Consider the following 17,460-nt stretch of genomic DNA (forward strand, 5'->3'; position numbering starts at 1 on the left):
GATGTTTTTAATCATCAGCTCCCAGGTTTGCCATAAAACTGTTGATGAGAGTACTCTCTATTATGTCATTTTATACCCTCTATACAAGGTCCTTCATGGGATTTTTTTTGGGTAGAATTGAGTGCCAGAAAAGAACAAAGTGGTGCATTTTGTATTGTGGTCACCAGTTACTGTGTGGTTAGAACAATGCCAAAGGAGTGTATAGGAGCAGAGCATTGAATCAAAGGGTTGGTGTGTACTGATTTCCCTTCAGGTTTTGCCTAAGTACTGTTGGTGATTAGAGACTCAGCAGTCTTCAAGAGAATGGCTTTATGCTGGTTAAAAGCTTTCCTTTAAGTGTCCTTTCGTTTCCCAGCCCCCAATATTCTATCTCCTTACTGGATTCTTTGTTGCTTTCTTGCAGGAGGGCCTAAGTCCTCCAGACATTGTGAGCAGTAGTTCCCTGGCCTTTTCTTTGCACTCAGGGGCACCGCCATACCTACCACAAACAGGGACCCTCAGTCCTTTAGGGTGAAGATTTCTTCTCACTTTTTCGTCATGGTGTCTCTTCAGTGACAGAGGACAATGAAGGAGAAGATGGTGATACCAGGGAGGAACTCGGAGGATTGTTCCGTGTCAGCCAGCCTTCAAGAGAATGTAAGCACAAGCTTGATTCTTTGGACTGCTCCAGATTTCATGTGGAGGCGCCCCATGATTGGGATTTAGAGGAGGTAAGGCTGAAATAATATGTTTGACTTAAGAGACATCTAAGGAATTGTTCTAAAAGAAGATTATGTGATTTCAGTATTGCCTATTTGTTATTGGCTCCTCATTTTTGTAAGATAATAGGACATTCCCCCAGATATTGGACTACTTATTTTATGCATCCTAAGCAATAATGTGTTTTGGGTTTAGGTAGACTATGTGCATGTGTTATGGAGAAAAGGAAAATGTGGATGGTAGTGTTAATCTTTATTTTGAAGCATTGCACGTAAGTTTTCATATATTTGAAATATTTTGTGTTTTATAACTAGGATATACCTCATGACCCTGAGTTAACATTTATAATTTCTATTTGTAAGCAAACAAATCCGTGACACTGGTAAATTTTCTTTCCCTGTTCACTATTCTTTAGTCACACCGGAATTCATTAAGTTCTCAAACTTAACAGGCTTAATCCCATCTTAGAAAACCCTCAGTTTTCTCTTCTGGAATGTTCTGATGTTCTTAAGGCTGGCTTCTTTTGATCATTCAGTTTAGCTTAAATATCACTTCTCAGGAGAGGCCCAATCACTATCATATTCCTAATATAATTCACTGAGTAGCACTTAGGCACTTTAAGAGATTTTATGTAAATTTTTTTTGAAGTAAAACTTCATACAGATTATAGAAAACCACATAAAAACAACCATCTAAATTAATGGATTAGATGAGGTTACACCTGTAACCCATGTGTCTGTCCCAGTCATAGTCCTCCCTGCAGAAGGAACCATGACTTTTATGATAATCATTTCCTTCTTTTCTTCATAATTTCATCCTTCAAGTTTGCATTAATAAACACCATAAGTTAGTTTTATCAGATTTTTTTGGTTTATTTCTCACTATGCCTTTTCAGTCTCTTAGTCTGCAAATCCCCTGCACACATCTCTTTTTTTTTTTTTCCTCTTATATTTTATTCATTTAAGAAACTAAGTGTTTGATGTGTAGAGTTTCTCATATTTTGGTTTCTGTGGATTGCATTACATCCTTAAGTGCAGTTTATGAGGCTCCTCTCTGTATTTCCTATAAAATGGTACAGAACAATACCAATAGAACTGTCTGTGATGATGGAAATGATCTGTACATCATTGAGCTGTCCAGTGTGGCTGCTTGTGACTGTTAAGACCTTTAAATGTAGCCAATGAGACAGAAGAACTAAGTTTTTAATTTTATTTTAGTTTTATTTAATCTTAATTAATTAGAATGTACATAACCATGTGGTTACAACTACCCTATGGACAGCACATCTAGAATTTGATTAGATTTAGGTTTGATTTTTGTTGTTTTGTCAAGACTGCTCCATAGATTGTGGTGTTTGTTTTTAGGAGGCACATAAAATCATCTTACGATTTTAAATCTGTTGAGCCTCAATGCCTAGCTAGATCCATTAATTTATTAAGGATGTAAAATGGTGATATTCTGTTCAAATTGCTCTTAATTTATTAGCTGGAATACCCCGCTAAAGGGAAACTTCCCCTCATCTATTTGCTTACCCATTTCTATACAAGCAGGATGAATATTTGATTCTTTTTGTTAGTTTTCAGAATGATTCTCCAAAAGTGACTTTGTTTTTTAGTATCATTTTCAGCTCATAGAATTTAATATCATTGAATGCTTCCTTCCACTGAACTTGTTATCCTTTTTGATACTCTTTCATATTTATCCCATATCTTTGGGATATGGGATAGTAGTCTTTGATTGCTTTGTTTCTGCCTGATCTGATGAGGTGTTCCAGCATCGTCTCGTACACTTCTGATGCCAGACTTGGAAGCAGCCATAAGAAGTCCTAATTCCTTTTAGAGGAAAATGGCATCTCAGCATCACAGTCTAGGCATAGGAATACACACTGCTATGGATTGGTCATTGTTTCTAGGCCTTTCAGTGACCAGAGCTAGGAGAATCCATTTCAGATGCAGACCTGCAGAGTTCTTATTTAACCTCTTTTATCTTACATGTGTATCTTTGTTTTTCCACTAGAGAATTAATTCCATTTGACTTTGAAGATGATGAAATTAGAAAATTACTAATTTCCTTACCCCACCTATGTACAAAACAGTGTCAGAATAACATTACATGTATTAGTATTACTATGATTACTGAAAACAAAGTTGTTTTCCTCATGTTTCCCCATTTCTCTTTTCAAAAGTGGCTACGTAGGTTTACATTCTCACCAGCAGTGTGTGTGGCTTCTGATTTCTCACATCCTCACCAACACTTGTTATTATCTGCATATATATTTTTTTAATTATTATTATAGCCATTCTATTGGTGTGAAGTAGTATCTCATTGCAGCTTTGATTTGCCCTTCCCTGATAGCTTATGGTGCTGGACATCTTTTTTTTTTTTAATGTTTATTTATTTATTTTGAGAGAGAGATAGAGCATGAGCAAGGGAGAGAGAGGGAGAGAGAATCCCAAGCAGGCTCTGCACTGTCAGCGCACAGCCTGACATGGGACTCAAACCCACAAACCATGAGATCATGACCTGAGCCAAAACTGGTCATTGAATGCTTAACCAACTGAGCTACCTGGGCATCCCAGGCATCTTTTCATGTGCTTACTAGCCATTTAAAAAAATGTCTATTCTTACTGTTTGGCCATTTAAAAAATTGCATTGTCTTTTTGTCATTGAGTTGGAAGAGTTGTTTATATATTCAACTTGTCAGGTATATGATTTACAAATATTTTCTCCCATTCTGTAGGTTGTCTTTTCTGTGCCCTTTGAAGTGCAGAGTTTTAAATTTTGATGAGGTTTAACTTGTTTATGTTTCTGTTGTTTCTATGTTTGGTATCCTATCTAAAAAAAAGTTGCCAAATGCAAGATCATGAAGCTTTACTCCTATGTTTTCATCTAAGAGTTTTATAGTTTAGTTCTTATATTTAAGTCATTGATCCATTTCAAGTTAATGTTAGTATTTGGTGTGAGAAAAGTTCAACTTCATTCTCTTGCATGTGGATATCCAATTGTCCTAGCACCATTTGTTGAAAAAACTATTCTTTCCGATTGCCTTGTCTTGGCACCCTGAGTGTAAATCACTTCACCATGGATACATGGGCTTATTTATGGACTCTTAATTATATTTCACTGACTTCTCTTTTTCTTTATGCCAGTACCTTACTGTTTGATTACTAATGCTTTGTGTAAGTTTTGAAATTGGAAAGCATGAGTTCTCCAGCTTTATTTTTCTTTTTTAAGATTGTTTTGCCTTTTCTGGATCCTTTGTGTTTTCTTTATTTTTGAATCAGCTTTTCCATTTCTCCAAAGAAGCCAATTGGGATTCTAATAGGGATTGCATTGAATCTATAGATCACTTTGGATAGTATTGATATCTTAACAATAGTCAGTCTTCTGTTACATTAACATGGGCTGCCTTTCCATTTATTTGCCTCTTTAATTTCATTTCATTTCATTTTTTTTTTTTAATGTTTATTTATTTTTGAGAGAGAGAGATTGTGAACGGGGAGGGGCAGAGAGCGAGAGAGAGAGGGAGACACAGAATCTGAAGCAAGCTCCAGGCTCCAAGCTGTCAGCACAGAGCCCAACACGTGGCTCAAACTCATGAACTGTGAGATCTTGACCTGAGCCAAAGTCGGACACTTAATTGACTGAACCACCCAGGCACCCCTGCTCTTTCATTTCTTTTAAGAACATTTTTTAGTTGTCAGGGTATAAGCTCTGACCTTCTTTTGTTGAATTTATTCCTAGTATTGTTTTCAATACCATTGCAAAAGGAGCTATTCTCTCAATTTCATTTTTGGATTGCTCATTGCTGGTGTATAGAAACAAAATTTATTGTTGTTATATTGATCTTGTATTTTGCAACCTTGCTGAACTCATTTATTCTGATAGTTTTTCAGTGGATTCCTTAGGATTTGCTATATATGGGATCATATCATTTGTGAGTAGAGGTAGTTTTCCTTTCTAAACTAGATGCATTTATTTCAGTCTCTTGCCTAATTGTCCGGTCTAGAACGTCTAGTACAGTGTTGAATAGAAGTGGTCAGAGGAGACATCCTTGTCTTACTTCTCATCTTAGGGGGAAAGCCCTCAGTTTTCACCATTTAGTGTGATGCTAGCTGTGGGGTTTTTTTATGGATGCTCTTGATCAGGTGGAGGAAGTTCCCTTCTACTCTTAGTTTGTTTAGTGTTTTTATCACCAAAGGTCTCTTTTATTATTTTTCGGTCTTTGGTTTCCCTAAGTCAGTTGTTAATCTTCATTAAGTAAGGATTTTCTTCTAACAGTTTTTCATCCTTCAGTGCCCTGCAAAGCTTCTGAGCACAGAGCAGATTTTCTTTAAATATTTGGTGAGTGATTATAGGCATGAAGGAATGAGTAAATGAACGAATTTGATTCTGGAAGGCAGCTGTGCTCACCACTATACCACCAACGCTAACAAATTTGATTCTGTATCCATTGTAATCATGCTAGCCTCAGGGCTACTCTTTGAGAGTGAGGTTGTGTATGACAAACATGATTCATGACCAGAATGTGATTGAGGTGAAAGCCAGGACCTGTCTGAAGATTTCTATAAGTGTGCTTTTTGAAGCCTTGGTAGTAAATGACATGTGCTATCTTAGGTTCCCCAGGAAACAGCCTGTGAAACAGAGAGTTATGTACAAGGCTTTACTATATTTAAGAGGGGTACCCAGAATCTACTACATGTATATACTAGATGATCCAGCAGGTCCGAGACTGGGATCCTCATCAGTACTTTTTGCCCTGTTGTGCTCATATAAGACATTTTGCCATTGTCAGAATATTATCATTGGCCAAAGAGTTGAATTTTCAAATAACCATAATAAGTCTGGATTAACAAATAGTAAGACCAACTTCCTAAATGCTGTCTAACTGCATTGCCTTAGGAACACTAATGAACTTTGAAAATCAGTTGGCATTGGTAAATATCTGTTTACTTACGAGGTCAGTGGGCTAATAGCACTTCAACCATTGTTTAATGTTAAGACACAAGTTTTTATCTCTGTGGTTATACTATCTACATCAAAGATAAGGTTATCTCATTCACCCACTTGAAATGAGAATTTCCAAAAAAATGTGTCTTGAAAAGTATTTAAAGGCAAGTTTTCACCTGCTACTGTTTCTTAATAGCACTTGTTTTGTTGAGTAATTGGAGCATGTCAGCTAAGTGTTCTTTTTTGTGTAAGGTCATGAACAGTATCAGAGATTGCTTTGTGACTGGGAAGTGGGAAGATGATAAAGATGCAGCCAAGATCTTAGCAGAAGATGGTAAGTAAAGGACAGTATTCTTCAGAGAAGACTGTTATCTATACTTTGTTTTATTCCATATCTTTAACAGTTGGAAATAATAGGCAAACGCGAAATGCTTTGGGGAATGCTGACAGAGGAGTTTATGGGTAGTATTCTGGTTCCTCTTTTTATCATGATCTTACTTTCTTCCCTTGGTTAACTGACTTATTAGATATGGACCTTGAAGAAAAGTAGGAAGCTTTCCATAACTTTTATCATGTGTTTGTTAAAAATGGATTTTTGTGTGTGTGAAAAATGTACTCAAATAACATTTTCTTTTAATGATGAAGGTAGTATACATTGTAGAACATTTAGAATACAAAGTTCATGTCATACCATAATCTCCGCCTGTGTTAAAAAAACCTTTATTAATTTTTTGAGATTTTTTTCCTTCTAGTTTTTTATAAATTTAAAAATTTTCTAGTTATAATTCTACTTTATATACACTGTGTTAAATTTTTTCAAAGGTTTCATGTTTGCGATTTTATTCTATCATATCCTAATTCAGTTCACAGTTTGTCATTTAAGCAATTTACTTTGCCTGTATTATAATTAACTCTACACTGGGCCACCTTGAAATAACTCTTGGATCACATTTTTTATTTTCATAAGTTAGATTCATAAAATTTAGAATTATTGAGTGATTTTTATGGACTACAACTGCCAAAAGCTTTTTCAGAAAGTTGTTCTTATGTGCCCATAAGCAGTGTATCTTAGTACTTAACATTTTACTGCTTTCATTCAATATTGAATACCACGCATAAAAAAATGTTATTTTTGGCAGTTTGATAAAGGAAAATTGTTTCTTAAATTTATAACTGGCATTCTTTTGATTACCAGTAAATGAGAATATTTATTTCAGATGTGTTGGGTATGGCATTTCTTCGGCGAATTCTTTGTGTTCTTTGCTCACTTTTCTAATGGGATATATCTATCTATATAGATAGATAGATAGATAGATAGATATTTTTTTTTCTGATTTGCAAATTATTCTTTAAAGGATATTTATCCTTCTTCATTTTTGTGTGTTTGAGTGCTTTTAACCACTCACCTGCTTTCTGTCACTATACAGTAATTTGTACCCTCTAGAATTTTATATAAATGGAATCATACAGGATGTACCCTTTTCTGGCTAACTTCTACTCAGCATAATTATTTTGAGATATGTTCATGCTCTTGCATCTTCATCCATTTTTATTGCTGAATACTTAATTTCTTTTCATTAGTGAGTAATATTCCATTGTATGATGCACTGCAGTTTATCTGTTCACCTGTTGGTGGACATTTAGGTTATTTCTGGGCTTTGGCTATTGCAAATAAAGCTACTGTGAACATTCTTACACAAGTTTTTGCATGAACAACTGCTTTGATTTCTCTTGAGTACATATCTCACAGTGGGTTAAATGGATATGGCAGATGTATGTTTAATTTTTTAAGAAATAGCCAAATTGTTTTTCCAAGTGATTGTATCATTTTGTATTGCCATTAGCACTTTATGAGACTTCCAGTTATTCTACATCCTTGCCAATACTTGATATAGTCTTTTTAGTTTTAGATATAGAATGATACCTCATGGTTTTAGTGTGTATTTTCCTAATGACTAATGATATTGAGCATTTTTGTGTGCTTATTTTCCATCTGTTTCTTCTTTGGTGAATGTCAAACCTCTTGTCCAGTATTTTAATCCATTTAATTTCTTTAAGTCATTTATCACTTGTGATTTTAATTATTTTTGCCCAGTGTGTAGTTTGTCTTTTCATATTTAAAAAAAATTTTTTTTTAATTTTTTTTTAATGTTAATTTTTTTGAGAGAGAGAGAGAGACAGAGTACGAGCAGAGGAGGGGCAGAGAGAGAGGGAGACACAGAATCCAAAGCAAAGGTTCAGGCTCTGAGCTGTCAGCACAGAGCCCAGTGTGGGGCCCAGACTCATGAACCGCAAGATCCTGACCTGAGCTGAAGTCAGACGCTTAACCAACTGAGCCACCCAGGCGCCCCTAAAAAAAAAATTTTTTTTAATGTTTATTTTTGAGAGAAGGAGAGAGAGAGGGAGACACAGAATCCAAAGCAGGCTCCAGGGTCTGAGCTGTCAGCACAGAGCCTGATGTGGGGCTTGAACTCACGAAGCACGAGATCATGACCTGAGCTGAAGTTGGATGCTTAACCAACTGAGCCACCCAGCCACCCCTGTTTTTTCATATTTTCAATGGTGTCTTTTGCAGAACAAAAGTTTTTGATTTTGATGAAGGCCATATTTTTTTTAACGGACTGTGCTTTTGATAATGTATTTAAGAAATCTTTGCCCCACTCAAGGTTGTATATTTTCTTCTATGACTCTTACGGTTTTAGGTTTACATTTAGTTCTGTGATCCATTTTGAGTTAATTTTTTATGTGGTATTAGGTATGGATCAAGGTTTCCTTTTATTTTTGCTTATGGATATCCACTTTTTCCAGCACTATTTGTTGAAGACTGTCCTTTACCCACAACGAATTGCCTTTCATTGGTTGACCATATATGGGCAAGATTTCTGGGCTCTGTTCCATTCATATATTTGTTTATTTTTATAGCAATACATTGTTATATATAGCTTAACTTATTTTTATTTATTTATTTTTAAAGTTTATTATGTTGAGAGAGAGAGAGAGAATGAGAACACGAGCAGGGGAGGGGCAGAGAGAGGGAGAGAGAGAGAATCCCAAGCAGGCTCTGCACTGGCAGTGTAGAGCCTGACACAGGGCTCAAACCCACGAACCATGAGATCATAACCTGAGCTTGAAACCAAGAGTTGGATGCTTCACCGACTAAGCCACCCAGGTGTCCCTGCACTATTACAGCTTTATAATTAATCTTGAAATTAGGTAATTTAAGTCTTCAAATTTTATTCTTTTTCCAAAGTTGTTCTGGCGATTTTGGGTCCCTTGCACTTCCATTTAAGTTTTAAGATGAGCTTACCCATTGCTGCCAGAAAAAAAACCCTGCAGTTTTGATTGGGATTTTGTGGAATTTGTAAAACAATTTTGGGGAAATTGACATTTTAACAATATTGAATTTTCTGATCTATGAACATAAGTAAATCTCTCCATTTATTTTGTTTTTTAATTTTTTTTAGTGTTTATTTTTGAGAGAGGCACAGAGTGTGAGTGGGGGAGGGGCAGAGAGAGAGGGAGACACAGAATCCAAAGCGGGTTCCAGGTTCTGAGCTGTCAGCACAGAGCCCGACACGGGGCTCGACCTCACGAACCACGAGATGGTGACCTGAGCCGAAGTCAGCCGCTTAACCAATTGAGCCACCCAGCTGCCTCTGTTTTTTAATTTCTTTTAGCAGTGATTTTAGGATGCTGTTCTCACTTATGTCTTAACAAATATATTCCTAAATATTTTGTATTGTTATTAATATTTAAATGATATTTTAATTTTAGTTGGCACTTATTTGTTATTACATGAAATGGCTGATTTTTGTATATTAATCTCCTATCCTGCAACCATGCCAAATCACTCATTTATAATGCATAGCTTTTTTAATATATATTTCATACAGATAGGTTTCTTGTATCTTGTATTGGGTACTGTATAGTATAAGACCACAACCTGTATATTAACGTTGATAACATCTGCTGATCTTATATAGATTTCCCCAGTTTTACTTATGCTCATATGTGTTGTTTGTGTGTGTGTTTAGTTCTCTGTATTTAGTTCGTGTAGGTTTATGTGTCTACACACAGTTACCAGACAGAACATTTCCATCACCATAAGGATACCTTGTATTACTCTTATAAATACATTTAGCTCCTTTCTGTCACCCATCCCCAAGTTCTGACCCATCAGCCACTTACCTGTTTTTCATTTCTACAGTTTTATAATTTTTAAGAATGTTAAATAGAATCATAGAATATGTAACTTTTTATGATTGATTTTTTTTTCCTGTTCATCATAGTTCCTAGAGCGGTCCATCCAAGTTGTTCCATGTGACTGTAGTTCATTCCTTTTTATTGCAGAGTAATATTCCCTGATAAGGATGTAGCATTTTGTTTAACCATTCACCCACTGAAGTACATCTGGGTTGTTTCTAGTTTTTGACTTTTGAGAATTGAACTGCTATGAACATTTGTGTACAGATTTTTATATAAATATAAACTTCCTATTTTTCTGGGATGAATGCCTAAGAATACAGTTGCTGGGCTGTATGGTAATTGCATACTTAGCTTTATAGGAAACTGCCAGAGTAGTTGGGCTGTTTTGTATTTCCACCAGCAATATATGAATGATCCAGTTTCTTCACGTCCTTGCCAGTATTCAGTGTCCTATTATTTATTTTAGCTAATCTGATAGTGATATTTCACTGTGGTTTCATTTTATATTTCCCTGATGGCTAATGATGTTGAGCATTTTGCCATTTTTGCTGCATTTTATAATTTGCAATGTATTCTTTTACAAAATATTTGTGGATGTCTTTTGCCCTTTTTCTTACTGGATTTTTTTTTTTTTTTTACTGTTGAATATTGAGAGTTCTTTATGTATTTTATTCCATTATTGGATATGTGGTTTGCAGATGTTTTCTCCTAGTGTGTAGCATATCTTTTCATTTTCTTAATATAGTTCCTTTCACAGAGCAAAACTTTTTAATTTTGATGAGGTCCAGTTTATCATTTTTTCACTTTTAGGAATAATGTCAAGTCCAGGAATTATTTTCTATTCCTAGATCCTGAAGCTTTTCTCCCATTTTTTTTTTAAGCTTGTTTATTCATTTTGAGACAGAGAGAGAGTGTGAACAGGAAAGGGACAGAGTGAAAGGGAGGAGAGGGAGAGTCCCAAGCAGACTCTGCGTGTGGTCAGTGCACAGAGCCAACGCAGGGCTCAAACTCACAAAACCATAAGACTGTGGCCTGAGCTGAAATCAAGAGTCAGAAGCTTAACTGACTGAGCCACCCAGGTGCCTATGTTTTCCAAAAGTTTTAAACTGTTCTTTTCCATGTATGATAGTGATCTATCTTGATTTCTTTATAAAGTGTGAGGTTTAGGTTAAAGGTTATGTTTTTTGCCTGAGGTGTATATTCCTCCAGCATTTTTTCTTTCATTTATTTGCTTTTGCACCTTTGTAAAAAAATTAGTTGAGCATCTTTGGGTTTATTTCTGGGTTCCATTGATTCATGTGCAGTCCTTCCACCCATACCACCCATACCACCCATATCTTGGTTACTGTGATTATGTAGTAAACATTAATAGTGGGTAGAATGATTCCTCTCACTTTATTCTTCTTTTTCAAGATTGTTTTATCCTTGGGCCTGTGACTTTGTGTATAAATTTTATAATCTTGTCTGTGTCTACAGAAAACCTGCTGGGATTTTGATAGGAATTGCATTAAACCTATAGATTAACTGGGGAGAATCTTTACTATTTTGAGTATTCTAATCCAGGAGCGTGGTATGTCTCTCCATTTATTTGTCTTTAATTTCCTTCATAAGTATTTTGTAATTTTCAGCATCCTGATAATGAATATATTTTGATAAGTTTATACTTTAGTATTCATTTTGATTGATTTTTGTGTGTTTATCTTATTTTGCTGAACTCACTTATTAGTTGTGAGAGGATTTTTGTTGTTGTAGATTGCTTGGGATTTTCTACATAGACAATTGTGTTATCTACAAATAGGGACAGTATCATTTGTTTCTTTTCAACCTGTGTGCCGTTTATTTTTATTTATTAATAATCATTTTGTTTATTTATTTATCATTGTAAGTGTACTCTTTAATCCCTCTCCCCCTAGTTACCTCACCTCTGGTAACTATCTGTTTGTTCTCTATCACTAAGAGTCTGTTTCTTGGTTTGTCTCTCTTTTTTCCTTTGCTTGTTTGTTTTGTTTCTTAAATTCCACATATGAGTGAAATCATATTTATCTTCCTCTGACTTACTTCGTTTAGTATTATACTCTCTAGATCCATCTATGTTGTTGCAGATGGCAAGATTTCATTCTTTTGATGGCTGAATAACATTCCATTGTGTGTGTGTGTGTATGTATGTGTGTGTGTGTGTGTGTGTGTGTGTGTATATATATATATATATACACACACACACATATATCTTCTTTATCCATTTATCTGTCAGTGGACACTTGGGCTGCTTCTATAATTTGGCTGTTGTAGATAACGCTGCAATAAACATGGGGTGCGTGTACCTTTTGAATTAGTGTTTCTATATTTTTTGGGTAAATACCAGCAGTGCAATTATAATTATATGTATATTAAATATATTTATTTTTATTTTTAATTTTTTTATATGTAATGACTAGGATTAGTGCTAAGAGGAAATTCTGCCTTTTTCCCAATGGTTTTCACTGTTATGTATGATGTTAGTTTGTTTTTTCTCTAGATGCTCTTTATGTGTTCCATTTCTCTCTATTCCTGGTATACTGGGACGTGGTTTTTCTTTTTTTTTTTTAATTATGAATGGGTAGTAAATTTTTTCAAATGCCTTTCAGTGTCAGTTGATATGATCATATGAATTTTATTCATATATGAATTTTTTTTCATGTATGAATTTTGATACAGTAAATTACATTGATTAATTTTTGAATTTTTTAAGATTATTTGCTTATTTTGAGAGGGAGAGAGAGAATCCCAAGCAGGCTGTACACTACCAGCACGGAGCCTGACTCAGGGCTCGAACTCACAAACCAGGATCATGACCAGAGCTAAAACCAAAAGTTGGACACTTAACTGACTGAGCCACCCAGGTGCCCCAGTTTTTGAATTTTGAACCAGCTTTGCATACTGGAATAAATCCCACTTGGTCATGATATATACTTCTTTTTTTTTTTTAAGGTTTATTTATTTATATTTATTTTTGAGAGAGAGAGAAAAAGGCACAAGCAGGGGAAGGGCAGAGAAAGAGGGAGATGCAGAACTCGAATCAGGCTCCAGGCTCTGAGTCCACATCAAGCCCGACATGGGGCTCGAACCCACAAACCATGAGATCATGACGTGAACTGAAGTCAGACGCCTAACTAAGCCACCCAGGCACCCCAATATATAATTCTTTGTATATGTTTTTGAACTTTATTTGATAGTTTTTTTTTTTTTTTTTAACGTTTATTTATTTTTGGGACAGAGAGAGACAGAGCATGAACGGGGGAGGGGCAGAGAGAGAGGGAGACACAGAATCGGAAGCAGGCTCCAGGCTCTGAGCCATCAGCCCAGAGCCTGACGCGGGGCTCGAACTCACGGACCGCGAGATCGTGACCTGAGCCGAAGTTGGACGCTTAACCGACTGAGCCACCCAGGCGCCCCTATTTGATAGTATTTTGTGAAGGGATTTTGCATCTAAGTTTATGAAATACTGGTCTATAGTGTTGTTGGTTTTTTGTTTTTGGGTTTGTTTTTGGTTTTTTTTTTGGTACCATCTTCATTTAGTTTGGGTATTGGAATAATACTGGCTTCATAAAATGAGTTGCAAAGTATTCCCAATTTTCTGTTTCCTGGGAGAGATTATATAGAATTAGAATGTAATTTTTTAAATATTTGGTATAATCTCTAGTGAAAAGGTCAGGGCCTGGAGATTTCTTTTATAATGACAAATTTTATTTCATTAATAGTTATAGGATACTTTAAATAATTTAGTTTATTCCATCTTGTCCAAATTTTGCTATCTGGTTTTCAAGGAATTTCGAAGGCTTTGGGGAAGTGGAAGTTTCATTAAGTGCCTTCTCCAAGAAGCTAGCTTGGGTATTATGAGTGGGTAGTAATCCTAGTGTTCATCCAATAACCTTTCAATAGCTGCAGAATCTGTTGTGATAATCCCATTTTGTTCTGTTTTTTTTTTTTGTTTGTTTGTTTGTTTTAAGTTTGTGTATTTATTTTGAGAGAGCAAGAGAGCACGAGCAGGGGAGGGGCAGTGAGAGAGGGAGACAGAGAATCCCAAGCAGGCTCTGCATTGCCAGTGTGGAGCCTGACATGGGGCTTGAACTCACAACTGTGAGATCATGACCTGAGCCGAAATTGCCAGTTGGATGTTTAGCTGACTGACTGAGCCACCCACATGCCCCCCATTTCATTCTTGATACTGGTGATTTGTGTCCTCCTTTTTCTTTGTCAGTAAGGTTTATTAATTTTGTTGATTTTTTTTCCAAATAATCAGCTTTTGGTTTCATATCTGTGTTCCAGTTTTTAATTTTGTTGGTTTCTGCTCATATCTTTATTATTTCTGTTCTTTGCTTGTGTTAGGTTATTTTGTACTTTTCAGTCTGCTTAGATTATTGGTGTAAGACCTTTTCTCATTTCTGCTGTGAGCATTTAGTGCTGTAAATTACTCTCTCAGCATTGCTTACTTGTTTTGCCCAAATTTTCTTATGTTGTATTTTCATTTTCATGAATTTCCTTTGAGACTTCTCTTTGACTCGTGCATTATTTAGTGTGTTATTTAACTACAAAATGTTTAGAAATTTTCTTGTCTTTCTGTTACTGATTTTCAATTTAATTACATTATATTATAAGAACATCCCCTTACGATTTCAAATCTTTTACATTTGTTTAGACTCATTTTATTACCCAGACTGTGCCCTGTGTTGGTAGATGTTCTGTGGGTACTTTAAAAATTGTTGGGTATAGTGTTCTATATATGTCAGATTCTGTTAGGTTGGTTGTATTAAGTTTTCTATATCTTTGGTGATTTTTTAAAAAAGGTTTATTTTTGAGAGAGAGAGGGAGAGAGAGTGAGTGTGGGAAGACCAGAGAGAGAGGAAGACAGGATCTGAAGTGGGCTCTGCACTGACAGCAGAGAGCCCGATGTGGGGCTCGAAGTCTCAAATCACAAGATCATGACCTGAGCCAAAGTCAGACACTTAACTGACTGAGCCACCCAGGTGCTCCATCTTTGGTGATTTTCTGACTAGTTTTATCAGTTGCTGAGAGGAGGATGTTGAAGTTTCCAAGTATAATTCTGGACTTACCTATCTCTTGCAGCTCTATCAATTTTTGCTTTTTATATTTGAGGTTCTGTTTGATGCACACACATTTAGGATTATTATGTCTTTCTGGTAGATTGATCCTTTTATTGCTATGTACTATGGTCACCTCCTATTTACCCCATTGGTGAGGGAGAGATTCCCGCTCTAGGGTTATGGAGAAGGCCAAACACACAGCACCTGACAGTGGACAGATGTGATTGACAACAGTTTATCAGTCACAGATGCTCACAACCTGAGGGAAGAGAACACTGCATGCCACACAGGGATTGAACCACCAGGGGGCTTTGGGAGGTAGGCTTTGCACCTAAATAGCATAGGATGACGATTGGTTCCCCTGAGATGATGTAATTAATGTGTTTGAATTTGTGGGCTGGCAGAGAGGCGAAGTGAAATGTATTAGGTTGAGGAGTAGGTAGGGTGCAGGTGGTCCAACTGAAAAAGAACTAACAGGGTGGGGAGCCTTTCTTGTAGGGCAGGAACATGGCTGGCAGGCCTGCTCACAACTAAGTCTTTGAGACCCTGTGAGGCTCAAAGATGTCAAGGCAGCACATGAAATTTTAGGTCTTACAGTTCAGTTAAGTCCTTCTTTGGCCCTGATCCTCTTCTTTGCTCCGAAGTTTATTTTATGACATATTAATATAACCATTCTTGCTTTTTTTAAAAGATGAGTTGCATGGTGTATCTTTCTTCATTATTTTCAGCTTACTTGGGTCGTTAAATCTGAAAGGAATTTCTTGTAAATAGCATATATAATAGTTTTATGTGTTTCTGTCCTCTCTGTATTTGTCTGTATTTTGATTGGTACATTATGCCATTTACATTTAAGGTACTTACTGATATGTAATTGCTTAAGTCTGATATTTTTTTTCTTGAGAGAGAGAGAGCATGCGAGTCTGGGAGAGGGGCAGAGGGAAAGAGAGTATTTCAAGCAGGCTCCACAGTGAGTGTGGAGCCTCTATATAGGGCTGGATCCCACAACCCTGGGATCATGGCCTGAGCCAAAATCAAGAGTCGGACGTTCAACTGACTATACCACCCAGGTGCCCTGATTTTGTTGTTTGTTTACTCTGGCTTTAGTTTTTCTATTTTTTTCTGTTTTTCTTCTGTTTTCATTTTCTTCCCTCGATCTTGATATGTTTTCAGTGTTTTTGAGAGTATCTTTTTGTATAGTTTTTGTAGTGGTTGCTCATTGTAATATAGTAGCCTACTAGTGCCAACATTTTACCATTTTGGGTAATATATGGAAACCTTTTTTCCATTTAGGTCCCTTTATCTTTCCTACATTTAAATATTATTGGCTTGAATATTAATGTTATAATTTTTTTTCAATCATTGAATATGATTTTAAAAACTCATAAGAAGGCTAGTTTGTTGTATGTATCTTTATTTCTGTTGTTTTTTCTTTTTTTCCTGATGGTCCCAGATTTCTCCTTTTATAATTTCCTTACTGTTTAAGAACTTGCTTCAGCCATTTTTCAAGGGAGGTCTGCTAGTGGCAAATTCCTGTAGTTCTCCATCTGAGAATGTCTTTTCCCCCTTATTTCAGAAGGGGGGTTTCACTGGATGTAGAATTCATAGCAAAGCATTCTTTTCTTCAGCACATAAAAAATATTGTACCACTTCCTCTGGCCTTCATGATTTCAGAGGAGAAAAGCACTGTCACTTTGATGGTGTGCCTCTACAGGTAATCTGTCATTTCTTTCTAGCTGCTCTCGAGATTTTATCTTTGCTTTCAGTTTTCAGAAGTTTGGTATAGATGTCATTGGATTTACTCTGTTTGAAATTTTCTCAGCTTCTTGAATCTGTAAGTTTATGTCTTTTACCAAATTTGAGAAGCTTCAATCAGTATTTCTTTCAACCCCAGTATCCTTGTGAGATCTCATAAGTGGTGGATCTTTTGTTTCTGTCCGACAGGTCTGTGAGGCTCTATTCATTTGTTTTTTGGTTATTTCCCTCTATGTTGTTCAGACTAGGTGAATTCTGTTGATCTAGCCTCAGGTTCTCTGGTTCTGTCCTCTGTCATCTCCACTCTTACTATTGATCCCATCTAGCAAGCTTTCAAATTTCTTTCATTGCATTTTTCAGTTCTATAATTTTTTTGGTTCTTCAGTTTCTTTGCTGAGATTTTCAGTTTTTGGGTTGTTGCCATAAGATTTGTAGTTGCTTGATGAAGCATTTTTGTAATGGCTTCTGTAAAATTTTAGATAGTTTCAACATCTGATTCATTTTAGTGTTGGTGTCAGTCAGTTAGTTGTCTTTTCACATTATACTTATAATTTTCCCAGTTTTGGGTATGACAAAGTGATTTTCTATTGTGTCCTGCACATTTAGGTTATTACGTTAGGAGACACTTGGTCCTGTGTAATTTTTTTATTTTGGCAGGCAGTCATCCTGTTTGGGTTTAGTGTGCAGGTCCTGGTGTACTTTGTGGATGGTGGTTCTAATGACAATTCAATTTTAGAGCCTTTGTGGTGCTATTTTGATCTGCTTAGTTTAT

General features: G+C 36.0%; 1 protein-coding gene across 7 annotated transcripts in view; it reads left to right on the plus strand.

Moving 5' to 3' along the window:
- Positions 1-17,460, plus strand: part of BMS1 (BMS1 ribosome biogenesis factor) — a 71,362-nt gene that overhangs the window by 40,340 nt on the left and 13,562 nt on the right. For all 7 annotated transcript variants that reach the window (XM_078434567.1, XM_078434565.2, XM_078434564.1 and 4 more), the window contains 2 exons: positions 553-710; positions 5,902-5,983. In XM_078434567.1, the coding sequence (XP_078290693.1) occupies positions 553-710; positions 5,902-5,983 (240 nt within the window). The remainder of the gene's footprint in view (positions 1-552; positions 711-5,901; positions 5,984-17,460) is intronic.

Source organism: Panthera onca, chromosome D2, assembly GCF_046562875.1.
Source record: "Panthera onca isolate mPanOnc1 chromosome D2, mPanOnc1 haplotype 2, whole genome shotgun sequence".
Classification (NCBI taxonomy): Eukaryota; Metazoa; Chordata; class Mammalia; order Carnivora; family Felidae; genus Panthera; species Panthera onca.